The 27758-nt window shown below is 39.6% G+C and overlaps 1 protein-coding gene across 1 annotated transcript; it reads right to left on the reverse strand.

Moving 5' to 3' along the window:
* Positions 1–635: 635 nt before the first annotated feature.
* DNAAF5 (dynein axonemal assembly factor 5) lies at positions 636–27758 on the reverse strand. The gene is made up of 13 exons (XM_058035902.1): positions 27221–27758; positions 26188–26372; positions 25076–25200; positions 24511–24626; positions 20379–20611; positions 17745–17957; positions 15482–15625; positions 11378–11546; positions 8631–8778; positions 5049–5199; positions 3562–3718; positions 2116–2307; positions 636–1635 (listed from the first exon to the last, which is right to left on the reverse strand). Exons 1-13 carry the CDS (start codon positions 27756–27758, stop codon positions 1496–1498), a joined length of 2511 nt encoding a protein of 836 aa, XP_057891885.1. The 3' UTR covers positions 636–1495.

Here is a 27758-nt window from a genome sequence, read left to right on the forward strand (position 1 = left end):
AATAGTTAATAGCTTTTAGTCAATTAAAATGCTGCTCAGTACAGGAACAGCTGTACTTCAGCTTTTCATTAAAAGAAAGCTGAACTTCAAAGACAGTACAAAGGGCCTAAAATGAGTATCCTATTCTACAGGAATGCACAATAGCTTTTGGATCCATAAGAAACTCCTCAACTATTCTGCATCATTAGTGTTATTGTCCCTTTTTGGAGAATTTTCAAAGCAAGCCAGTGTTTTGTGGAGAAGTGGCCAGAAGTTTGACTGTGCCTTTAAGCTAGGAATAAAACTTGTCTTGTGTGTGTAATCTGTCTCAAATGTTTCTCTGGGAAGGCAAGTAGACATTGCTGTAAACAGATCATGGCTTGGTTAACAACTATGTCACAGGCCTGAAAAGGTAAAGTTAGGTCAGATGGACAACAAACATGAGCACTTCCTACAGCATAAGGAGCACGAACAACCCCCACTGAGTCTGTTTTTAGACTTGACACAAAGCCAAGGCACTTGGGAATTAGAAGCCAAAGAGCACTTTCTGTCTGTAATACAGATAATTTAAAATACCCACATCAGAATCCTGATTTTCCATGATTTGTGTGTGCAAAAAAACCCCAGCACTCTACCCCACAATGGTGTACACAGCATCCAGGAGCTCCCTTTTTTTATTACACAGCTGAAAATAGAAGATGACACCAAAACTTACACACTACAAAGCTACTGAAGAAAACCCCAAACAAACCAAGCTTTAACCTAAAGTCACAGAATTTAATTTCAAAACAATATGCAAACAAATGTTGCTTGCTTTCCAAGGCACAGTGGTGTAAACATAAAAACTGCAAATGACATATATTTAGTACAAAAATATAAATACTGTTAATCTAAATGACAAAACAGCACATTTTTCCATGTATAAACCTTCTTTAAAAAATTCAGCTTTACTCATTCATGAAATGTAATACAATAAAAATAAAAACTATTCTTTTAGTGCTACCTATTTCCCTATTATATCAGCATAAATATGAATATTCAAAACATTATACTCTTTGCTGCATTATGAAAGAGAAGTCTGGCTGTTTTTTTTCCCTAACAACACTGGTCACCACATACCTGACTGTGAAGTGTGATTTTATCCAGTGTGAAATGCTTTTTGAAAGACTGAATCCTTGCTGCATGACATTAGTAACTCTGACATTAAATTATTACATTGTCAAATAATCTAAAAATTAAATTCCTGAAAAAACATCCCTTCTTTAAACCTTGTATCTGAAAAACCAATGCAAAGTGAATTAAAACATTGTTTTATTGCTAGAAAATACAAAGAACTGTTCAAACTGCAGAGAACATGGAATTGTGCTAATTTCACTTTCAAATGAACCAACAATGAATTTACAAAGAAAAAACAATGTATTTCCAGCTCAGCCTTTCTTAAGCAAACAAAATTACAAAAATAATCCAAGTCATACAGATTTCACATCAGTTTCCTACACAGAATCTGAGCAGTGATTCATAAAGCTGATTCCTTGGCTGACTGAATGTGATGTAGCAGCTGATTACAATAGACTGGTGTTTGATGCTTGTGTACAACCCCTTCAATTTCTCTCACCAGCAGATCTGGATATAAAATGCTTCCTTCCTTTAAAACTTCTGTAAGACAAAAATAATGTTTTATAAATCAGTAGCTGTTTGTTTTCTCTGCCCAAGTTCCCTGAAAGCAAACGAGGAAATTGTTCTACAAGTGATGCAGTGATGACAACACAATTCCTCCCTCCCCCATTTGCTGAGGTCTGTATTTTGATATTTATGTTCATCAACAGAGGCTGCTACACTAATAAATTCCAGAGAGCCCCTCCTGCAGCTGGGATATGGTGACACCCTGCAGTGCTCCATATCCTGTTTACCATCTCTAAAGTCTCTGGAGGTTCAGCTGCCCTGCTGCCTCCCTGGGGAACACTGGGCAAAGCATTCATTCTGCACACAGGTAAAAGGTCAGAGCTCATCCACTCAAACCCACAGGAAAGCTCCAGCCTGGCAGGGTTATCCTCTACCTGTAGGTGCTGCTTCATGAACACTCAAAATGATGATTTAAAAAACATTGTTAAAAATATACATGGCTGAAATTCTTACCTAGGACTGCTTTTTGGAGATTTTCATCTGGGTCATCGAGATGTACCAAGAGCTCTTGGTACAGAAACTCAACATGATTTTCCATTGAGGATTTCACATCACTGTCCTTTAAGCACTTAAACCAATTAGCCAAGGTGTGAGCAGCTGCCAGGCGCACCTCGCACGAGGCATCGTCCAGACGCTTCAACACCTCTGAAAAGGAACCAAAATGCTCTGGCAACGCTGCACTTGGCTTTGGCATTTGAAAAGAACAAATGTTTTCTGTCAACATTCAAATTATTGTTACATATCTGATGTATTTTTCTATTGTGAGCATAATAAATACATGTATACACTGCTCCTAAAAGCTCCACATTCATTGTTAGTGGATGATTTGTCCAAACATTAATAAATGTTATTATATTTATTATATAATATTAAATATTGGATGTTATATAATAAATGTTATTATAGTTATTATATTATATTAAATATTGGATGTTATTGTCCAAACATTTATAAAAGGCATATACAGAAGTATTTAATTAATTGAACATTATCTAGCACTTCCTCTAACAAAGAACTATAGATGTCTATTTATGCATTACAGAACTACAGAATTTAAGTATCTATACGTTTAATAAAGAACATAATTTCTATTAATTTGATATCAATTTAATTAATAAATAATATTAATTAAATTATTAAGTTAAATATTACTGTTTCAGTGAATTACTGCATGGCAGACTACATGAATATGCAAGATGCAAAGACATATATACTTTCAGAATTATCTGGTCATGTATTTCTCCAAAATAAAAATGTTTGTAGTGAGATTTCTACTGTGCCATGTAAGAAAAAAATATCAGTTGCTAAGACGCTGAGTTAGGGAAAGCCAAATTTATTTGTCTGTACAAGAATATAAAACCTGGCTCAAAGCATAGTTTGTACTTCTGAATAATGGTTTAGCACTTCATCCTAAGAGGCATTACAGCTCCTAGCTCTAATTGGCAATACAAAACTCTAGATTAGAGTTTTCTTCTTTGCTTTTTTTTTTAGATAAAAACCCAACCCACTACCTATTCAGGTCTATTTATGGTACACTGAAATGGTTTGCTCTTGGCTCTCACACACAGCACGGAGAACAATGTGACTTCCATTTATACACTGCAGTACTGTTCTGCTCTCACTATACTTAGCACATTATTTCACATAGTCCAAACTCTGAAGCAATGCAGATGAGCTGCTGGCAAGCCCTGCACAAACCAAAGTATTGAGTGAAGTTCCACCTAGTGGTCTGATGGATAATGACGGTGGGAATACTGCTCAGTTCTGCCAAACCCTTAAAAGTCGAGCAAACTGTGGCATTTGGGTAAAAAAGCAAAAGTCAACATTGCAATCTTGATTAAAACACACAAACAAACCAACAATGCCCTCACCCCAAGTCTACTAAAGCTTTACACATACCTGTGTAAGTGTTCTTAAATTTATCTGCATCGAATTGCCTCCCACAGACTTTCAGAAAAACATCAACAATACGACAGGCCATCAGTCGAGTAATTTTAGAGTCTTCATCCATGGAAGCAATAATTTGGGGCATCAGTTCCTCTTTCACTCTTAAGATCTACAGTTAATAGGAAAATCATTAAAAAATATGCTTAGTGTTACAGCACTTACCATTAGTTGTGGAAGATACTTGTTTGCTTAGTTAAAAAATTTGCTATAAATGTTACCCTGAAAATCCCTGAGGTTACAGAGCTCTAATTTTGCCTCTACATTAGCTTGGAAAACGAAAATCCACCAGTCAGTCACCCAGCTCATGAGCACTCAGTATACAAGCAGATGAGTTTTATGTAACTCATATGTATGTTCAAGGTTGTAAAAGCTTTAAAACTTACTCTCCTTTAAAGAAAAACAAAAACAAAAACACCGAATAGTGGCGGCTCGGAGCGAGCGTTGCGCACAGGGAGCAGCAGGTGGCGCCCCGAGCCCAACGGGACGCGCTGGCCTGGGGGCCTGGCAGGCTCGGAATCGGAATTAATGCCGAGTGTTTCACATCAGCCATTAATGAGAAATGGGCATTAAGGCACCGATACAGAGAAAAATGTTCAGCTACAACAGCAGCTTCTGATATCAACGTTTTTGTATATGTGAACTCAACCAGTTATGTGTGTTTAAGCACTTTGTTCAATTAAGGTCTGGTATAAAGACACTAAAGACTGTGAACATTTAATAACATTTAAATTAAATTTATATTTTTAAAATGACCTTGTATTTAACATATTTCCAGTGCATAATTTCCAAGTGCTAATTTTGTTAGCAAAGAAACTTCAAAAACAGCCCCAGATTCAATTAATCCTTTATTAGGGATGGGTAACAACTCTTCAAGTGCCAGCACTCCAGTCTCTATTCATATTCTTCATGTTCCTTTTCAAGTCCTCCTGTCCTTTCTCAGAATCTTTAGATGGTTTTTTTATTTTCTCTAAATGGACCTGTGGGCTCCAAGGCAACCAGACAACTTGTCTTTGCCACGTGACAGCACAGCTCATCCTGGCTGGCTCCAGTGCTGCTGCACAGGCTCTGCTGTGGGTCCAGTAATGTCCAGCACCCAGATTGTTGTGTTAACAACACCCAGATTGTTGTGTTCACAATGGTCAGTGCCTTGCACTACAGAATTGATGATCTGTTAGAAAAAAAATCTACAGAATGTGATGCTACTCAGTTTTACACCTCAGCATTTTGCTGGCTTCAGATTTCTTATTAGGATGTCATCATCCCTTCACTAGTGATTGTTTCAGTCATTAACATTCAATTCCAATTAGTGAATTTTATTATGAAGACTGTATGTCCTTCTGAAAACATTACTTACCCTAAGGATTTATTCTTTTTTTCCCCTTTGCATTTATTTTGTTTTCCTGCCTAAGATTTCAAAGGATGAGAAAGAGAGAATTTACCTCTTTTGGTGAAAGCATTTCACAGTGGATGAGAGCCCAAAGGCACAATACAGCTGTAGCACGGATGGCAGCTGCTGTTCTTCCAGCATGCCACTGCAGATTAGGAGCCAGGATGTCTTTTATCACAGTCTCAAGGTAGCTAGGGAACAGCCTGAAGCCAAAAATAAGAAAGCAAAATAAAGGTCCATGAGAAAGTGATAAAGAGACTGACAGGATGTAAAAGAGAATTTTCTGACATAGAAACATAGGCAGAAAAGGGGAAAAATGGGACTTTGTAAAAAAATAAATAACATCTTCTAAGGCAATGTTATTGTAATGTATGTTATAAGCTTTTCACAACTTATTTTTTCTAGATAATATTTAAACAATTACCTAACATTCATAGAAAGGAGAGGCTAGACTTTCTCCCACTTCAGGCAATAACCATGACTCAGTGTTATCTTGGTAAACTTCTTACCTTCTCTGTGTCTCACCTTCCCTTCTGTGCAGTGGAGATAACACCCTGTGCAGTGCTGTGAGGATTCACTAATATCTGTGAGGCCCTTTGAGACTGGCCAGGCAAAAGTATTTATAATGTGAAAAGTATGAATGCTATTGATGACACTGATACAGCTGGGAGCCTACACAGAATATTTCAGCTCTCTCTTGGCTCAGAAACTTGTCTCCCCCAAAGATGAGAGGTCTGTAGGATTTTCTGATGGTGCCAGTCCCCATACTAGGGTTTTTTATTACAAACACATAAATCTGTGATGTTTTTGCTGATGCTTTTTCCTTCTCCTCCATTCAATGGGTTGTCATATTGCTAAAAGTTGCCATGAGAGTCAGCAATTACAATAGGCAGGATTCCCTCACACTTGTTTAGTTACAGTTTAATCTCAAATCAAGAGGAAAAAAACTACAGATCTCACAAGTTAATTAATGTTTTGCTGCATTAGTGGCTGGCTGAGGCTGGTAACTGAGGCTCAGGTTATCCACTGTGCCTGTGCCTTAGAGAGCAGCTGGCAGTGCACAAACAGACTGAACCTCCCCTGACTGTCCCTCTGAGCTCTGTTCAAAGTGCAGCCCCTGAGAGCCCAACAGCACATCCCCACCCTGCTGCTTGATACAAAGGGAACAAGCTCTTGTTGACTTTTCTGAGAGTCCCACACTGCCAGGGTGAATGAGTGGCCCCTTTAGTGATGTGCCAAGACACAGGAGGAACATAACAGGTCCATGTTAACAACTAACAATTACCAGGGAGTGCTTTAAAAAGAATCCATGCTGCAGGTAGTCCCTGTTATCCAGGTATTATTAAAGCACCAGCAGCTGCACTGCCAGGCCTCAGCTGCGTGCTGACACACACCTGCAGCATTGTGGAAATAGATCCACCTGGCTGCTGCTTCCCCTTGGCAAGGGAGCCCTTGGGCTCTGAAGAAGTCAGAGATCCATCCACTGCTCCTTCTTGTCAGCAGATGGCACTTAAGGAATAACAAGAAATCTGACATCCCATTAGACACATCTAAATCTGTAAACCCCTTTAGAAGTGGTAGTTTAAACACATTTTTAAGCATTAATAATTTCCTGTTAAAAAAGTTGTTGGAAAAAAATAAAACTAATGATCAGCATCATTCCAAATCTCCTTTCAGCTCCAAAGCAAAAGCAGCTCTGTGCTGTCTGTGCTATCTGATAAGTAGCTGCTTCTGTTTTTAATAAAACTTTCTGTTAAACTGCAGTGAGAAAACAATCTGTCAAAACACAAAGGTAAATTCCATCTGCATTATGTTAACCATGGTGCTGTGCTATTTGTGAGAATGTTTGTTCTAGTGCCTTGAAACAGAATCAGTAAAACAATATCTGGCAATTATCTCACTCAGTCATGTCAGGCTCAAACACAATTAGGTGACCACACAACTGTGTTTAGCATAATAACCAAAAGCCTCCCTATCCAAACTCTGAGAACCATTTCAAGGAGCTAAACCAATTACTGACAGCAGTGAATGTGAGAGTGCAACTGGAATTTACTACTGCTCCCCAACACTATCTCTCATAACCATTAACATTTCATTTTTGCTGTTGCTGATGCAATTAAATGCTCCCTCTTTCCATTTTCAGATCTTATTGCTGTAAATCTATGTAACTTAATTCTAAAAGTCAGTAATTTCCAGGAAAGGACATACTCTGTCTGTGCTTGTATTTAGAGTTGATACTTCATTCTCAGCTGGATACAAGAGCACTAAAATGTGATCTGCAGAGACATCAATACCCTGCTCTTATGCAGATGTTTCAAAGCACAGCTTGGGTTTCCATTAAAATTGGTTTTATGAACTTGCATACTTAAACTTTCATTCCATGTTAATTATTTTTTATACATTTTTGTTTGGCATTGGTTCCTTTTCTGCTTTTATGACTCTGCCTTATATGTTTATGGATTGCTGTGTCTTGGGGTTTTCTGTGTATGCTTTTGTTGTTTCTTTTTTTAAAACGTAACATCCTAAACCCAGATAATTTGAAACAAAATTGATTTGGCATTTACAAAACAAAACCTCCAGAAATGTTTTGCAAACAATGCTTCAAACACAAAAACTCCACATGTTACCTCCTACATGCAAAAATTTGCTGTGTCCATGGTAAGCAGGATCAAAACTTCAGAGGCATTTAGCTGCTTCCACTGCTTTTGAGTCTTGAAGATAAACCTGCTGGTAAAATTCGTGGCTTTGCTTTTGCTGTCAGAGCACAGAGCCTCATTATGAGCTGGACTGGACCATCCCTCATACAAACAGGTCTGTGAGCCTCCCTGGGTGTATCTCATCCTGACAAAGGCCATTCACTCACACTGCCCTGAGCAAAACAACTTCCATCATGCTGTCTGCAGAGCTGGGGTGCTGTGTGGCCATACTCACTGAATTACTTTGGAACATTCTTCTGTTTTTTGCACACTGATAATTTCCCTTTCCTGAGAATATTAATGAAACTGGCAGCTCACTGGGTTGGGTTTCTTGGTTCCAAGGGCTTTGCATTCTCAGTTAAATGATACAAACTGGTTTAAAACAAATAGTCAGATCCTGGAACACTTCAAACAGTTTTCAAAGTGTTTTTCTTTTTTTCTGGATTGTAGAATATCTAGATTAATCTTATAACTATCACTCAGTTACATGATTATTTGAACAAGTAACTGACTACAGTTTTTACAGTATTTAAACAAGTAACATCCCCCCTCCCCAATAATTTTCCTAAGAATCCCCCTTTTAGCTTTCAAAAAGTATTATTTTCAACCACAGCTCTTCATTTTCTTTTTGAAAACTATCTAGATCTGCATGACATTCCCTTTAATTCCCAGTAATGGCACAGGTAGGAAGATACAGTGGGGAAGCCAAGATTTTCATTTATTTATATATATTTTTTTAATTACTGCACTCTAGCATCCTAATCATTATTAAAAACTACAGCAAGAAAAACAGGCTGTAGGAGATGGTGGGAAAGTCTTTCTTCTTCCAGCCACGCTCACATGGAGATGGTTATAGGGGCTAAATAACTCCCAAGACCATTATTTCTTAGTGCCACTGGAGTTTTCAAATAGCTGTCTGAAATCAGAGCTGCACTTACCCCTGAGAATTGATGGTCTCACTTGCTTTCTGCAACAACTGGGATAAAACAGTGAAGAGCTTTAACCTCATCTGGGGATCCCTGTTTGGCTGCAGACACGTCCTCAGAACCAGAACAAAGTCATCCAGAGCTTCACCTATGACAGCACCTAGCAAACAAACACAAAGGCTTTTTTCAGAATACTAGTAAGTTCTATTTAGATGCTTCATATGTGAGTGCATTAAAATTCCTAATACAAGTGGTGTTAGAACAGTCCTTAGCCTCCCACTCAGCTGTTGAGGGGTCCATGTGACTCCCCACAGGCTCAGGTACCCCAGTTTTGGCCAGGGCAGCCTGAAGATCCGTTCCCCATGTCTCATTTAGTCAGCCTGGCATGGCTGTACCACATTTACCCACAGGAGCTGTGGCTGCCCCATCCCTGGAAGTGTCCAAAGCCAGGCTGGATGGAGCTCAGAGCATCCTGGGATAGTGAAGGTGCTCCTGCCCATGGCAGGGAGTTGAAACTTGATGGTGTTTAAAGCTCCTTCAAGCCTAAACCATTCCATCATTTCATGACTCTGGAATGGATCTATTCATGACACCCCAGAGTTGCTGGGACCATCAGTACCTGAGGGCATTTTGGCTGGAGGATTAATGCTGCTCCCTTGTAACTCTGCAAGTCTGAGACTATGCACAAAGCTTTGGTTGTCTTAAACTTAATGAAAAACTACAATGGATCTGGCATGGCCCTCACACCTCTGGACACAGCAGCATTAGCTACACTTTCTTCTTTCAAGTTTTTCCACATGCAGCATTTGAAACGTTCATGACTCCCAGAGGCATAGGAAAGGGCCTGTTTGAAAGGATCAGCTTCAAAACTTGGATAATACAATTACTGCAGCAGCATTCCTTCTTCCTTTAAATAATGCTTATTTTCAGCTTATAAGACAATCCAAAATATGATGTACTTTAGAAGCTACTTGAAATAAAAATATCTTCTAAATTAACTCTTTAGTTTGTCAATATTTTCACACCCTGTGAAAAATTTAAACAATAAACAAACAAACAAAACTCTAAGCTGTTATCCCAACATTTTAAGAAGTTCTTTTCCCACAACTGAGGGAAATTTGTGCCTTTCTCCTTGATAATGACTAACATCTGCCTGCTTTTAAGGAGGAAGACTGCATAAGACTGTATGCATGCTTTATTCTGCAAACTTTTTGCTGTAGAATGCTCTTTTTGCTCTATTTTTGCAATAAACTACTTTCCTTTAGGAACTTCTTCAGCTTTGCATCCTTAAGATCCACATTCTATCCAACTCCACTAACTCAGAAAACCCTTCCAGAGGAGACACAACACTGGTATTCATGATGACAAGAATATTCCTCACACATGGGATGGACAGATTGAAGTATTCAAGATTCCAAAACAAGCTCAATAGCATTTAATAATATCTGGAAATTTAATGTTTAAAACAATAATGAAAAAACCCCAAATTTCACTGTCTAGACTGAAGCAATACAGGGTGTTGAACTGTAGTTTGCTAAATGTCTGTGCCAACAAATAGGTCTTTATTTTCACAGCATTTATTCCAGATACATTGCTTCATGTGAGTTCTGAGACATTCACAAGATACTACTACTATATCAAACTGATAACAGCAAATTCAACAGATGGAAAATAAACAAAATAAACTACACTGCTAAATTCAGCTTAAGCATATGCTCCTGAAAAACATAAAAACCTCGAAATATGAATTAAGTGAAGCTGATTAAATTGATTAAAAACAACATTATGTGTGGGAATGAAAAGAAAGGAAAAAAAATAGCTCTAGGAGCTGCTGTGTCAGACAGAAAACACAGACAATAGCATATTACCAGTGTTGGGTGCAAGCCAAAATGTTTGCCCAGACATTTGATGATTTATTTAGCATTAAGGAAAACAGAGACAACTGTCTAGAAGTCCCTCAGTCATGGAAATGGGAGCACAAATATACAGAGAAGTTGGCCTCTCAAATCTCACACTGAAGTAACTTTTTGTTCTTTCCACAGATGAAAACCAAAAAAAGTACTTATGCTGCACAAACCAACAAGTGGGTGTTTCACATAGGTTTGAGGAGGCTTTCTTTGAGATTCAAAGATTAAATGCAGAAAATACATTCCTTTAAAATATACCTGTGCAGTAGCCACAAGTGATACTTCATGAAGTGACTGTTCCCATCTCCCTTACAACCAACAGAAAGGAAAAAACAAATAACCAGGACTTTTCATTTTAATAATCCTAAAATGGGTGTCCAGGTGGAAAGCACTGCCTGTCCCCATGTCCCTTGCTGCAGATGCCAGCTGGGGGCTGTGGCAGAGGAGTGCTCACTGTGCAGGACTGAAGGAGTGTGAGATGTACACCAGAGTGTGTCACTCACCTTGCACAGCCACGTGCTGGACAGCCACAGTGAGGAACTGTTTGTCCTCTGAAAGACTTGTGAATAGATGGGATAAAAAGATGGAGTTTTGGACACAATCTACATCAATTAGTCTGCCCTTAATCCTCACCTATTTCATTTACCTGAAGGTGCATTTTCCTTAAGTGCTTTTAGCATTCTCCCTGCAGCCACAGAATCTCTGGGAATATGAGCTGCTTCAGCATTTCTTTTATTTTCCATCATGTTCTTGTGAAGGTTCTGAATGTTACACTGTTCATTACAAAACACAAGCTGTCTGCAGGCTGTGGAGATCCTGACTGGATCTTTTTTAGAACTAAATAAGTCATACCTGAATGGGTTGTGATGACCTCGAACTGCAACACTTCTGGGGAATAGCAGCTCCACCCTTCACAGGACACTGCAAGCCACTCCAGCAGCTGAATTATGTGCTGCTTGTAGAGACCATGAAAACTTTCCAATTGCTGCACTGCAGCTAAGGAAGACATTGTTTTCTCCACCTGTTAGAACAGAGACAGGATATTTAACTGAAACCATTAAAAAACCCCCAAACTTTTAAAACTCATTCTGTAAGAAAAGAAGGGACATGGGAAGATTTTCATAGCTTCTATTAAACAATCAAGGCTGATATTTAATGTCTGTCTATACTACATCCATTAACTTTTATTTGAAGTGAAACATTTGTCCTGACTTCAAAATGAAATCATCAAGAGCACAGGAACCTAACAGCAAAATGAGAGAGTCTCTAACCCATGTGCAGACCTATCCAAAAACTAACCACATCATAAAAAAGGCTCTTAGTGGTTTTAAAGATGTAGTGATTTTTCTCCTTAATTTAAGAATGCTTTAAAATATAAAGACAGGGGAAATTTCTCACAATCCCAAGCCATGGTAGCTTCCAGAAAGTACTGCTGTTGCAGGTAAGAGAAAATATGGAATTTCCCCTCTTCCCTTTCTCCCCCCAGTTTTAATAATGAAAGATTTCTCTCTTTGTAGTAGCTGGGCAAGCTCATTTTGAAATTCACAACTTCTGTTGCCTAGAAGTACCAGAACTCACTGTTACATCAGAAATACCTTCTTCATGTTTAGAGCTAAGACTATCCTATGAGACATGCAAATAAAACATGCACAAATGAAACATGTAAGAAGTACTAAATGAATTCCAGACATGAGCATGCTTGGCAAGGATGCCTGTAGATCTTCCTAATCACTTGCAGCACAAGTGTTTCAAAGCAAATGAAAATTTGCTTTTACAGTTCCTGAAGGCTCCTACCAGAAGTATAAAACTTCTCCAAGGAGGAGATTAAAAGCATGCTGGAAGCAGGAGCTGTAGCCTTGGTGATTTCAGCAGACTGTGAATCAGGAATGGGGAGCAAGGCCCTGTTGGGAACCTCACTGAGGAATAGCAAGTGCTGCCAGCAGGGCCAGTTCCAGCAGGGGAAGATGGAGTGCAGTGCTGGCAGTGACATCATTTGACTCCAAGTGCTGCAGTAGAACTACAAATTGTACTCATATTTTTAATATTTTTAAGCTGAACTCAACCACACAAGTTAGCTCAAACATGTCTAGGACCTTTAGACTCTTCCAGACTAATCACTTGCCAGACAAAGATGTTTTTATGGAAGTACCAGATGTGGAGAAAATAAATGAGAATTCGAAGAAGAAAATAAATAAATCAGGATTTGCTAAGGACAAAGGTTACTCTTGAAGCAGGTTTGCCTGCCTCAAGCACAGTAGATTTCTCCTTTATGGAAGCATTCTGCCAGACAGCCAAAAAAACTCAGATAAATGAATATTTTACATATAAGTTACTTGTAAATTAATTGCAGCATTAAACAGAATGTGTCAGGACAGAAACTATTCCTCATTTTTAATCCCATCAAAACACATAACACACAAGATTGTTTTCCATTGAACAGGAGATACAAAATAATACATTGTTCACATGTGATTTAAAGTAAATTTTATGGTTTCAAGAATACAATTAAAAACAAAAAAAGAGAGAATAAATTAAATATGCCAGCAGGCTGATGCATGTTTTCTCATTAAGCAGTGTCTCACAGTTAAATAAAAATTAAGGTGATTTTTCTTTCCTCTATTTGAAAGCCAACAAGTTTAATGACACAATATTTTGCTGCTAATAATCAGTGTGCTGAAAGAAGAGCCAGGATGGCACAGGGCACTGGTAATGAAACAAAACCTTATTTTTAGGTCACCAGTTAAATCCCTGACAAGCTCAAAACAGACTCCACCAACTGATACAGCTTCACTCCCTTTGGGGCTGTGGCCCACCCTGCTCCTTGTGCCTCTGCTGGGCTCAGCTCGTGCTCTTGGTCCATTCCCTCAGCAACCTCAGCAACCCTCAGCCCCCAGCAACCTCAGCAACCCTCAGCCCCCAGCAACCACAAACACGATGGACACAAAGCCAAAAATCAGGCCACAAAGCCAAAAATCAGGCCACAAAGCCAAAATTCAGGACACAAAGCCAAAATTCAGGCCAGACCTGAGTGTTCACCACCAGGTCACAGCAGTTGTGGTCTCCGCTGTCTCAGTGGTCTTCTGTCCTCTTACAATAAAGCCTGAATTAAAGTTTTATAATGCAAATTTTTGAATAATTTATGTTTATACTCGATATCTTTTGAGTCTGAATACAGATTTCTTTTCTGAACAAAAAACTCATATTCATACAGCAGCTGTCATACTTTTGTTCTACATGTTCCTAAGTTATTTTAACAGGGACTTCTTGCCTTCTCCAAACTCACTTTGAAGTTTTGGAATAATCAGTAACTGGAGAAAAAAAAAATAAAATTCAAGCCATATTTGTCTTTTTGACAATTTTGAAATATTGCAATTATGTAATCTCACTGCCAGATTTTGTATGTGTCTAGCTGAAAGAAAGGCTAATGAGAAAAAGGATTCTCATCCAAAGTTCTGTCAACTTAAAAAATCATCTGGAACTGCAGGAACATCTTAAACCTTTAATAATCTCAGGAGATTAAGTTTTCCATTTATGAAAATCAGGATTTATCTCCATGAAACTGCTTTCTTCTTAGGAGTATGAAGTTGTAAGGTTTTAAGTGGACATTGCTGACTTTATAGACCACTGCAGGGATAAACAGGCAAGATACCACAAAACATTCCAGATCCATCTGTCTAAGGCTGAATTTTGTTTAAAAAAACCCCCAAGCAAACAAACAAAACCTCCAAATCCCACTCCCAGAAGACAGATCATCATCCCACCCCTCTTTGACCTGCAAAGTCTTTTCAGTACTTGTTTCAAGCTTTGTTCCACTTTATTTCTTCCTGAAGAGCTCTCTGAGCTCTCCTTGGAGGCAGCCTGTCAGCTCTGGGGCCATAAATACTGATCCTGCACAGGCCTTTGGAACACCATGCCTGGGAGCAAGAGCAAAGGAAGCAGAATAGCCACTGCACTTAAGGTGTGTGTTTGAAAAAAGACAACTGGGATAGGTCATAATTGTACTGCATGAGGATGGCTCGCTGATTTATATGATATTTAGCTCCAGGAAGAAAGAGGAAGAGAAAAATAAGGGGGTGAGATAATGCTGAGCCAAAAAGCTCATCTATTATCTGGGCATGTACAGCTGTCCTTGATTTTAAAGCATTCCTGTGACATTCAAACTTTTGTTTCTTGTGGGGAGGTAAAAAGGTCAACTACTGTAAAATCAGTCTGATATTTGGCTAAAGATGAAAAAATCACATCACATTTTTAAGGCCAGTAGTACTCTTGACCTCTAAGTGAATTGTTGTTTAACAGTCAGAAAATAAATGTCAGGTTTTTTCCTGAATATAACCAAACATTCCCAGTGACTTATATCCCCTAAGAGGTAAACATCAGCAGTTCAACCAGCACCACCAGCATGCCCAAGGCCCAAGGATCCAGTGCAAACATAAAATCTTGGACACTTCTTGTTCTGAAACTTTACCTAACTGTGGACAGGTGGTTAACACCCACCCAAAAAAAGTGCTCTATGAGGCCCATGGCTGCCCCCATCCAGCTCCAAGATTCCCATGTTCCAGTAATGCACCTCAAGTCATCTATTCTGAAACTTAACCTAAACACACAGAAACAGAAAATTATAGTTGTAACTGCAGCTGCAGACCCATGCTAGATGCTTCTGATCACAAAATAAAACTGAATTCCTTTTCTGGAACCAGAATGTATTTTAACTCTAGGAGCTTTTATTCAAAGTTATGAAGAAACATAATTCTCCAGGCTCTGCTGTCCCAAACTGTAAACCCAACTCCAGATTTAATTCTGGTACTAATCATGTACAGTCTGTACTGTCAGAGATGCACAATCTCAGACTAGCCACAAATACTCCCCACAAATAATTATGGCTTTGTTTCCACAAAGTGTCTTATCAAAATGAAAAGACAAGAACACAACAAAATATTAAACCAGCTCATATTTTACCTTTTCTTTAAGGTCCTGAGAAGATGGTGTTGCCATTATGGTCACCAAAACTTTCATTAGCTGCAAGCTAATTTCTTTGCAGTCTTCCTGGCACACTTCAATCAATGCTTGTACACAATAAAGCAGCTGCTCCATATAAAAGACCTATTTATTAATAAAAGCACATATTTATTACGTTTTCTTAGCAAATATAAGGTTTTCTTTAAAGGAGAGATATGGGAAATGACAGTAATTAAATCTGAGCACTGTATAATCCCTTACATTGGTAACATATTGGTAATTTCATGTTAGTTTTTCTAATTACCTATATTCTACTTTTTAGAGAATACAATATAATCTTCCTCCCACACTGTTTGTTTGTGTTTACCTTGTCCTGTTAACAAAATAAATGACCCTGCTCTTAATCACACAATGGTTCCACTGGTGAATGGTGAATAAAAACATCAAAGCATTTTGGAGTGCTTGCTGATAGTACTTTCTCTTTCTCAAGTGCAATTTGTTAATTAATAACATATTTGTTACAACTCTTTGAAATATTATTCCATGTTTGACTGTCTTGGATGAACAATGACAGCTAAATACACAAACAAAAAAAACCCTGAGCCTTTGCTTTTATCTCAGCCAATTTATCTCATTTGATGCCATATCACTCATGTTATCTTGATCCAACTGATACCAGTTCAAGTCAATACTGTTGTCAGCTGGTTTGCCATGACTTCTATGACAAAGTGCATCAGATATCCATGAAGCTGTCAGGGAACAGAAGGGGCCATTGTTACAAATTTACTCCCAAAAAATAAATCAAGTCTAGGAATAGGTTAGCCATAAGTGTTATTAATCTCATGGACATGGTCAATCCTTAGCTAAAGAGAGTCTGTGCAGCATTTGCTGGCTAAAATAGAGAGAGATTGTTTTCCAAGACTATAGGCTGGAACAATTCTGCCAAACTTTCAGCTGCAGATGGATCTGACTCCTGGAGCCAATGCCAAATGGAAGTGGTAAGCCTAAACCTCACAGCAATTTTGCAGCTATACCTCAGGGAATTGTTATTTGAACAATCAGGTTATAGTGCTTCCACTTATATGAGCTCCTAATCATCACAGGCTTCATGGAGATTAAGGTTAATTCCTGCATCACTGGTACATATTCCATTAGAGAAGAAACCTAATGAGGGAAGGACTTGAAATGTATTTCTTACATTGGCTCAGAAAGACAATTAGGGCAGATTCAGTCTGCACACATGAATAACTGTTTTAAGGGAAGCCTACATCTGACATGAAGTCAGAGATCCTCAAGGCACAGCACTGGCCCTTTTTTGGTCATCTTAACAGCAGAGGTCTAACAAACTGCTGGTGGAATGAAAGCCAGGATTTCATTTGTGGGGAAAACTACAGGGATTCCTCTTGTGCATCTCTAACAGATCTATTTCTACATTTGAACATGGGAAGGAAAAAAATTCCTGCAGGTTAAAAAATACCAATTCCGTGTTCAAGAGAATCTCTCATGCCCTTATATAGCAATTGATGAATATTCTTCAAATGCTAAAATAAAAATGGTCTTTGGGCTCAGCTATTACCTAAGGACACACTTGGAAGTAAATTTCTAATTGATAAAAGTCTTCCTTCTAGACTTTCACTTAAAGAGAAGAAACCAAGCCCAAAAGTTTGCAAAACATTCTCCTAAATATATACATAAAGTGCTGGCACCTGCCTTTTAAAATGGAAAGTAAGAATGGAAAAAAAAATCAGATAACATTAAGAGGGAATCTTGGGAAACCTGACACACCAATTACAACAGACTATAAAAAATTGTCAGTGATTTTTACTGATGAGGATTGAAATGCATGATCTTGTTTGGATTGTGAACACAAGGAATTTCAAACCATGGGTTAAACTGTGCCTCAGGACCAGCCAGGGCAGTTCTTTGTTAGTACAGTACTTACTAAACAACTGCTTCTCTCCCTGCCTTGCCTCTTCATTTTCTTATCACTATATAAAGTCTTTTAGAGCTGTTCTCAAACCTGAACCTACATCTGCTGAGAGGATGGACTGTTGGTAAGTCTTTGAAAGCAGCAGTTTTGCCCAGGAGACCACAACATGGCCCAGGAAGGATGGGAAGCTCCTGTTTTGTCTCAGACACATGTCCACAACTGTATCCTGAGACAGGTGTGCAAGGGAAGGACAGGAATGGGAGCATTTAGGGAGAATAAGTGTAAAAGTAGTTTGTTCAAGTATCCTGCTGTGTGTTTTTCAGTTTCCCTTACCTCCTCAGACCTCTGACAGACTCCAGCCTGTGCCAGTGTGTTGCCAAGCTGGGCCACATGAGGCTGTAAGATTTCTCTTGGGCTGCCTCGAATCACTGCAGCCAGAACCATCACACAGGAGGCTTTGGGGGTCTGCTCAAACGCTGGGGTGATTAATTTCAAAGACACCTTAGGGCTGACAAACGTTCCAATCAGTTCTGCTGCTTTCACACTCTGAAAAAAAGAACAGGAATAACTTGAGGATTTTCCTGAAAACACAGACTGTTCAAGGTATCACGGTCTTTTTCTTTTTATGACTCCAGCTGTTACTTTAAATGCTTCAGCAGTTGCCTTGTAGGCCTTTTCCACTCGCTCAGTAATGATTAGATGCATGAAGAGATTTTCTTGACATGTTCAGTAAGCACATAATAAGGCATTGCAAGCAGCCTTCCCCACATCACACAAACTTCCAGGAGAAAGCAGTGCACAGAAACAAAGTGTACAACTTCACTGTAATAAAGTTTCCAATTTGGAGTAACCAGATGTTACACATTTAGTGGTTTAGCACTTTGTTCCTCAAATGCTGTTCTGAGGCTTGCCCTTAATGCATCACCCCCGTTTGTTAAAAACTGATTTAAAACTAACTACAAAAAAAGGAAGGAGGAAATTTTTGTTATTGTACTATACCTTGAAGCTGACATTACAGATGAGGTTAAGTGTGGAAGCAATGCCTTGGGGGAACTGCCCACTGCTTTCCATCTTATTTCTTTAAGTGAAAGGTTTAAATTACTGTGTATTCCCCATGACAGTGTGACAGTGACACCCTTTGATCCCATTGCTGCCTTGCAGATGTATCAGGATGTTGTATTCCACATGAAATACCACCACACCAACACCAGGGCTTACTGCCTGACTGATGCCCAATGTTTACAATCATGTGCATGAATAAAGAAACAATCAACTACTGCAGCACTACCTGTGCAACAGGAACACTTCTTCCAGTCCCACAGATTTCATGGTTGGGTCATTTCCCCAAAGATGAAAGCTTTCTCTATCATTTATAGTCTAGTGATTTAACTACGACTTTTTTTTTTTTTTTTTTTTGCACCTAATTAATACTTGAATAAGGCTGGTTTTTTAGTCACAATAGAAGCACACAGTAATGAGTTACACAGTTTAAATCTGCACTATATAGAGCTGTTTCTTTTCACAAAGATAGGACTCAAAGGAGTTGTAACACCCTCTGTGTAGATGTGAACTCTATTCTCCTCCATATTTCCCACAGAGAAGGAAAAAGACTCTTAATGCTCTGAAAACTGGACAATACAGTTAAAGAGTTAAAAAATATGATTTCATACATTTGTACTGATCCATTTACTCACTTTAATAGGGCAAAAAATTGAAAGGGTCTCATTTGGTATTACTAGAGTCGAGAAAGACATGGACATTCTCCAAGTTGGGGTCTGCTCTGCAATGGGTTCCTACAGTGACAAACTAGAGGAGGTTATCTCAGTACCCTGGGAAGCTGCATCACTAAGAGATAAAAGGCATCCCAAACCATAATTTGGTGACTCTTATGTTTGGCACAAGGAAAAGTACAATTAAATACTGAAATCATCTCCCAACCAGGAATAAATCCCTGGAAGCACCTGTGAGAAAAGCAGGGGTGGAATTCCAAGAAAGAGACAAGTATGGCCAATAAAAGACAAGGAATAGCAATGTGCTGCTTGAACACATATTTTGAATTTAGATTTATAGCAATAAGTACTTGATAGGAAATTTGACAGGACAGCAGGGCTACATGGCCTGATTGTCCTAATTTTTTATGTTTTCTTTCAGCCCAGCTGAGAGCAGGAACCTAAAGAAAAGCCTGATTTAGGGCTGGACTATCTGCATCCAGTAGGCAGAACACATTCTTCCAATTTCCCAAAGCAGTAAAACTTGTAATTTTAGAGTAAGTTACATAGATATATTTTTGTTATACATATGTTCTCTTCCTTGAGTAGAAACAGGAACAGAAGATTTTATCTTAAAATTGTAAAAGCATTTGTACCACCTGTCTTTCTTTTGCTAAAATTATCTCATGTCTTCAACTGCATCTGTTTTACTGGTTTGTTGATCAAAGTGTTGAAAGAATCAACTTTTAGTAAAAATCAAACTAATTTTTCCTCACAACCCCCCTCAACCTGCATTTTCCAAGCATTAAGTCAAGGATTCAAACACTGAATATGGGTATCACATGGAATAAACATTCCTCAATATATGGTTGGATTATGGAGCAGGGAGAGGTAAGTGAAATTAACTTGAAAGGGCATGACCTGCACATTTTTTTACATTGAATTTGTTGCCCCAAGGCATTTACACTTTAATCCACTGCTTATAATTTTCAGAGCGATTATTATCAATGCTTCATGGGGTTGGCATACAAACTAAACAGTTTTTAAATAACTTTACTGTTGGTTTTCATACCAGTAACAGAGGAATACATTTATTTTAACAGATTAGGAAGGTATAATGTGCACATGTTTTTAACATCCATATAAAGCTGAGCCTGATCCTTCAGTCATGGGCAATTCCCAGTGACCTAAGGTAAAGTCAACCTTCTATAAAGTCTTTATTCAGTGTACAACAGCTACTTTAGTAGATCAAACTTACATTTTTAACCACTTCACTTTCTTCATCTGAGCATGCTTGGTACAAAGTTCTCAGCAGCAGCTCCATGTGTTGGGTGGTGTGATCCTCTGCATGCAGCAGTAATGTGTACAGGAGCTGGGATGCTTTGATTCTTGTGCTTCCAAGCCAGTCTGTGATATCATGACAGAGACCTGGGAGAATTTTGTAGAGGTTTCTTGACACAAGTTCCCGACAACCCAGTCCTGGTCGAGTCTCTAGAAAAAACAAAAACAGCACAAAAAGAAATATCGAAGGAAAATCCCATGCATAACAATCTCAGAAAAGTTTAAAAGCTGCAAGGTAAGAGCTCTGGGTGTCTGCTTCAGCATAGAACAAAATATTCCAAATGCTGCTGAGGAATTTACCTGTGCAAGTTGCATTTCCTTGCAATATATATTGCAGAGTTAAATATTGCAGAATCAAAACTCCACACAGTTCTTTGAATATTTATCTGTTTATTATTGGATGGTGATTTAGACTTATGTTTTAAAATGTTTACAGAAGGAGGAGAAAGAGAATTGAAATGAATACATGTTTTTACCCACTTTGGAAAACATAGCTTAATAATTCCCTTTTGATTTTGATAGCAACACAAATCCCAAGAAAAATAAACTGAAACACACACAGATAGAGAGAATAAAGACCTTTGCATGCAAATGCTGAGGTCAATATAATTTGGAGGAGGAAAGAAGGTAGAAGGCACAAACAGTACAGAAGACCTAAGCTGCAGTAAAACAGACAATGTCAATTGTGCCCTCTAAAGGAAAAGGTTAAAAGCGTATCTGGCAAATTGAAGGCAGAAAGGGCACGAGCTATAGCTTGTACAGATGCTGTGTAATAGATCAGGCCAACAAACTGATAGTGTTTTAAAAATCACAGCTATTGTATAATCTCCTTGCTAAGGCTTTTCCAGGAGAAGCAGCTCACTAAAGTGCCTCTTCAATGTTTCAAAAATGGAAGAATAAATTTAAAATTATGATACACGAGTTTAGGGGGGATATAATTTTTTTTTTCTTAAGACTGAATTTAATTTGTAATGACTTTGTGGAAAGTGACAAATATATATTCCCCGCCTCAACAAATGATGCAGATTTCTGGATAATTAACAAACTTACCTTTCCCAACAAATGCCTACTATACTGCCTTGGTAACCATCTAATTTACTCATTAGTTAATTTATAAATCACTGAGATTCAGAAGAGCAACTTGACCAATATCACAAGCATCTAACAAATGTCCTGTTCTGTACTTTACAGATAAAGCTGTGACAGCCCTTTCCAAAAAAACAGCAATAAACTTTTTTAGAGATTTTTTCCTCCAGTCTATTTTCTTTTCTTAACAATGTATATGTTTATACAAACAAAATCTGAAAAGTTATTCTTTGATAAGCAAGATTTCATAATTGCCACTCACAATGTTCACATGCTGTTTTAAGAAAGAGACATCATCCATTATGAGGCGTCAAAATACACTGAATGTGTGAGTGCATTTTTTATTTCTGAAACAGAGTTCTGTAAATGCTCAGGAAGAAAATGACTGAGCTGTCTCAGGATATTTTCCTGCACTGGCCTGTGTAACTACAAATGCTAAAAGGAAAGCTGACTAAAGTAAATGGTCTAAGGATACAAAAGGCTTATAAATACCTCTGAAATACCTAACTAGGGAAAAAAATAAAATTCAAGCATCAGGACATGAATTGCTGCTTCTTTTGTCAATGGAGGAAACATTTTGGATTATGAAAGCTGACAATGAGTAGCAAAAGGTCAAATAAAGAAATCAACTTGAGACAGCAAATACAGACTGGCATCCTATTGAACCTGAGGCAGAATTTTGTTTGAAGAATTTGGCCCATTCTTTATCAGCAATTCCTTCATTTCAGATGTTCAAATGCAGGCATTTATCCCTGTAGCTACTCCTGTCAAAGACTTCCCTGCTATAAACTGTCTGCACCTGTATCCTGAGGCAATGAGTGCTGGGGCTCAGTGCAGGCTGTGCAGTGCCTGATGACACCAGGGCTCCCTCTGCTCCCCTCTGACCTGCAGGATCTGTCACTGGGAGATCAAAGCAGGGCTCCTGGGGCAGCTCCATTAGTCTGACAGCTGGACAAAGCTACTTAAGTAAAATGTACTACAGACACACAGTTGGGAAAAAAATATTCCACTAAAGTCACAAGAAATGGCAACAAAATACTAAAATATCCCAACACAAACTCCCCTCCCAAAAAACCAAACCAACCAAATGTTCATGGAGAGCAAAGAGAAAGGACACAGATAATAACAATCATCCATACAGAAGCTGTGGTAGGATACCACATAAGGTATATCAGTGTCCCTGATAAAGTTCTGTGTCTGTAGGATTCAGCAGCCAATCATCCTTTCCTCTGACTTTTCTTCTATTTGTCACATCAAGCCTGGATATTGTATTAATAAGACATACAACTTGGATGTAAAGATAAACAAAAGAAATGATACCTAAAAGTCACCATTAACTTGAGACTCAAGTCCAAAATTATCAGGCCATTTCTTTAAAATATTCTTTAGTATGTGCACATATATATAAATATACCCATATATGTCACATTCAAGCCTTAACTGCATCATTCTACCAAGAAAAATGCATGAAAATTCAATTTAATGTGGAGCTGGAATGTTGCCCAAATTCGTGAAGCATATTTATTGTGGTATGGAGATTATTTAGGAGATCACATATCATTGAAATATGAAGTAATTGGTAGATGTCACTTTCTAAAAAGCCTCTCCACAACAGCTTACAGACACAAACCCCAACACACACCCTGACAAAACTAACCAGGGTAACCCCATCAGCTGTACAAATGGTAATCACTGTTCCAAGACAATGAAATTAAACCTTTTATGACCTTCACTATATCATGGTCACTGCAAAATAAGTGACTGGAGCTTAGACACTCAACTTCATCACTTTGTGTCTGTTAAAAGATTCTCTGACTGCCAGGAGAAGAAATATGTTTCTGCCATGACTAGTGGAAGTTCTTTAGCATTTCCAAACCCCTGAGGTAAAATTATACAGAAAATAAGGAGGAAAGAAAAAAGATTGGGAAGGATGACAGATCAACTTGCCTGCCTTCAAAGCTAAACAGTTCTGTCAAACCAGTCACCATTATGAAGTGCTTCCCCTTTCATTGAAGCATTACTGAGTAAAACAACTTTAAAGAAAAAAAAAAAGAAGTGTAATTCAAAGAAGAAAGAGCTCCGGAACCCACTGTCATGGAAAGGATTTTGCTGCTGGGTATTCTGTGATGTGATTGTCATGTAGGCACAAGTCAAGCATGAACCTGTTCTTTCACACCAAAAGAGTTTTTCTTCAGTTAAATATGAGTATAGAAATCAATAAATGAGCCAGTTAAACTCTGTCTTCCCCCAACTCCCATATACATATTTTTAAACATTAACTTTGTGAACCCAAGACAGGAAACAAGCTTCAAGCTACTGCAAACACAGTGTTTGAAAGCCACCTATAAATCATATGGTACTAAAAAGTAAACTACCCATTCTGCACATCTTGGGGCTTTTGTGCATAATAAAGGAAATTACTCTGTTCCCACATTCTTCATGTGCACTGGCAGATTTTAGGTAGCATCCCTGTGTCTCACAGAGAAGTCTGAAATAATTTCATTGCAAATTTTTCTTCAGCACCAATTATATGGATCATTAATGCTGTGACCTGCACTCATTACTCAAGGACTTAGCTCATGGCTTCTTTTCTCCTGCCTTTCTTTCCAGTCATTTCTGTGCCCCCTGTGCACCTGGCTGCTGGTTGATGTAGAACTTACTGCTGTTTCTGCACCACTGCTTTACCTTTTTTTCAGCATAGGTAGCCTCATTTACTTTCTCCAAAATGAATTTTTGGATTAACAAAAAAAAAAAAAAAAAAGAATGAGGTTACTGAACAATCACTTTTTAAAATTTAAATTTAATAATTTAAATAATTTTATATATATTTTATACGTACTACCTCTCTACATTAATATTACATATTGTAATGAATATTACACATCCTGCTCTGCTGTCAGTACTGCACTGCAGCTCTTGGAGATTATTCACAAAGCAAAAACCACTTTCAGTACAACATTTACCTCCTTTGGGATAATGAGATGGTGAAACACTAAAATCCATCTTATCCTTCAAATCTTCTTCATTCTCCTTCTCCCATTGCAAGCCTATCTTTTCCCAGTAGGTGCAAGCCAGTTTCCTAGAAATAAAATAAGAGTTTTATACCACAATGCCCCAAAGAAAAACACTTTAAAATGAGACCTCTGGAAAAACTGACTACTTGAATTCAGCTGGAAGGATGAGAAGCATTCCTGCCACTTAACCTAGGCACATTAAGTTGAGAGTTTGTATTTCTTTTGTACTCAGTGGACAGAGCCCTCTTCTCCCAAGGGATAATTCTCTGTCTCTGTCCACCCCTGTTTTTGCATGTCTCACATTTAATTGAATGTAGCATGAAAGGACAGTATAACAAAAGTTACTGAAGATAATGCTAATATTTTCAGTCTAAGGAAAAACAAACAAACTAACTAACTAACAAACAGAAATGGGGGTTTTGTCCTCTAAACAAGAGGACAAAATCTGTGAGCTTAGGAACACTTCTCTGATATCTATTTAAGGGTGAGGGGAAAGACTATATGTTCCACATACGCATTTTCAGGAATTTCATCAGTAAAGCTGCCAAGTAACAGAGGGATCAGCTTGTGAAAATATGAGTATCTGTCTCGTAGGTGCAACAACCATTCTCCAATGACAGCTGTTACAGCGTGCCGTACCTGCAGGGAGACAAAAAAACTATGTTAAAGGTGTCAGGAAAATAACAGAAATATAATAAAAACAATATTTGCTTTCTGTATATAGGACATGGTGAAGCACATCAATACTCTCAGAAGAAATTACAGGAACCCAGCATTTCCTCACTTGCAGGAAGCATCTTGAGGAACACACAAGGAATCACATTCTCATTTTTCTCTCTGGCTTAGTGCTGCACAAAAGCACAGCTCTGAGGGGAAGACAAGACACAAACCTAACTCAGAAATTTTCATTGTTAATTCCTTCCTGAGAATTTAAAAAATGTACATTTCTCTAGAATTTGTGGTTTTCCAAGCACATCGCCAGAAGAAAATTTTCTCTGTTCACTACTAAGGAAAGATTAATTTTAAAATTACTGCTTCAGTTGCATCTTATAAAGGGACCCATTTCATGTTTGTTAAGCACCTGAAAAGGCCAGAGAATGAAGAGCCAGAGAGATGTGATAGAGAATTAAAGACAGAACAAAATCCTCACCACCCTGCTGAACTGGACAGCAGTCACCAGCATTGGTTTGGGACACATTACAACTGATACAGGCTGGGTGGGACATTGTCCTGCCTTCAGCTGGGACAGAGCTCATCTCAGCAGCTGGTAGGGTGCTATTTTTTGGATTTATTGTGAGAGCAATGCTGATAACACACTGATGTTTACCTGCTGCTAAGCAGAGTTTACCCTAAGTCAAGGAATTTTGGGTGTCTCAAGCTCTGCACAAACAGCTGAGGCAGCAATGCCAGGACAGGTGACACGAGCTGGGGGTGACCAAGGGGCTGTGTGGTCCTCAATTCCATCTGGGATTAAACCATGATAGATGTATTTACAGATCTCAGCTGAATGCAAGACAGCTGAAAACGGGGTGAGCAGGGAGAGAAACACCAAGAAACCCATGCCATGGGGATGGGTTTTAAACAGATTTGAAATAAATGCCAGGAAAAGAAGGAAGAAAAGCACACCTTGGGAATCTCATCAAATAACCTCTGGGCCAGATGAGATAGGACATCATCCACAGACTTTCCATTCCCAAACTGTATCACTGCTCCAGTAGCCTGAATCACATCAACACGAACTCTGTAGTGTTGGTGGGAGATTGTCTGCATCAGGGGTTTTATCAGAGACTCTGACTGCAGATGGAAGTGCTCTGTTAGGGCAGAAAGGAACATCAACCATGTGAGCTCCCACTGTGGGCAGGATCCCTGTCCATGGTAGAGGGCTGGAACTAGCTGATCTTTAAGGTCCCTTCAAACTCAAACCACTCTCTGATTCTGTGTAGCATGGACATATCCATGATACCCAGCAGCTGTTGGGGCCAGCAGTGCGAGATGATTTTGGATGGACTAATGCATTTGGGGAGGGGCTTAATGCTGTTCTGTAATTCTATTTCTTTCTCTACGTGGGTGACAGTATGTAGCATGGATATATCCATGACACCCAGCAGTTGTTGGGGCCAGCAGTATGAGATGATTTTGGATGGACATATGCATTTTTTTTGGGGGGGGGGGGGGGGGGGCTTAATGCTGTGCTGTAATTCTATTTCTTTCTCTACGTGGGTTACAGTATGTAGCATGGATATATCCATAAGACCAAACAGTTGTTGGGGCCAGCAGTATGATTTGGGATGGAATAACTCACTTGGAGGGGGCTTAATGCTGTTCCATAATTCTATTTCTTTCTCTACGTGGGTGACAGACCTGGAGCAACACGATTTGTGTACCACTATGAACAGCAGCCTGACTAATGTTGCTGTGTTTATGTAGCAATAACTTTATACAGTATCAGAGCTGAACGCTGCCTGCAATCCCTCCCCTTGCCCCTCCTGCTGCTACTACCCACACCTAACAGCTCAGCCCGCACTCCTGGCATGGTTCGAAACCCTGCAGAGCACCCCTGTGAGGGTGTGTGCGACCCCTCCTCACTCTCTTGCCTGCATCCCCGTGCCCTCCTCATCCCCATCACATCCCCGCAGCGCTGCCCGTCCCTCAGCCGCACCTGGCATGGCCCTGGCGCAGGCCGCGGCACAGGCGCAGCTCTCCCGCCTGACCTCGGCGTAGTGGTCGAGCAGGGTGGCCTGGAGAACGCGGGCGATGTCGCCGAGGTAGGGGGCCATGGAGGCGCCGCAGCGCTGCAGCAGCAGGCCCAGCAGCTGCACCAGGCCGAGCCGCAGCTCCTCGCTGGGCTCCGCGCCCTGCGGCGGGCACAGCCGCTGCGCCAGGGCCGGCAGCAGCACGGGCAGCGCCTCGCAGGGCCGCTCGCCCTGGCTGAGCCCGTGGCGGAGCAGCTGCAGGGCGAGCTCCCGGCACCGCTCCGCCGCGTCCCCCGCCAGGCAGCGCGATAGCGGCCGCAGCAGCCGCGCCGCGAACACCTCCTGCAGCACCGCGCCCGGCACCGGCCGGCCCTGCAGCTGCGTGCGGATGTCCTCCAGAGCCCGCAGCCGCGCCGCCCGGCTGCAGTCCGGCTGCTGGAGGAGGCTGAGGGGCCGGGACAGAGCCTGAGACAGCTCGGCCGCCGCCTCGGCCGCCGCCGCCAT

Source organism: Melospiza georgiana, chromosome 16 (assembly GCF_028018845.1).
Source record: "Melospiza georgiana isolate bMelGeo1 chromosome 16, bMelGeo1.pri, whole genome shotgun sequence".
Taxonomy (NCBI): Eukaryota; Metazoa; Chordata; class Aves; order Passeriformes; family Passerellidae; genus Melospiza; species Melospiza georgiana.

Bases quoted from the DNA above. Each gene is read 5' to 3' on its own strand.
- DNAAF5 (XM_058035902.1), bottom strand. From the start codon at position 27,758: ATGGCGGCGGCGGCCGAGGCGGCGGCCGAGCTGTCTCAGGCTCTGTCC. The intron at 3,719-5,048 runs GTAAATTCTCTC...TATTAACTGTAG, and splicing joins AAATGCTTTCACCAAAAGAG to ATCTTAAGAGTGAAAGAGGA. The intron at 2,308-3,561 runs GTATGTGTAAAG...GTTCCTTTTCAG, and splicing joins ATTTAAGAACACTTACACAG to AGGTGTTGAAGCGTCTGGAC.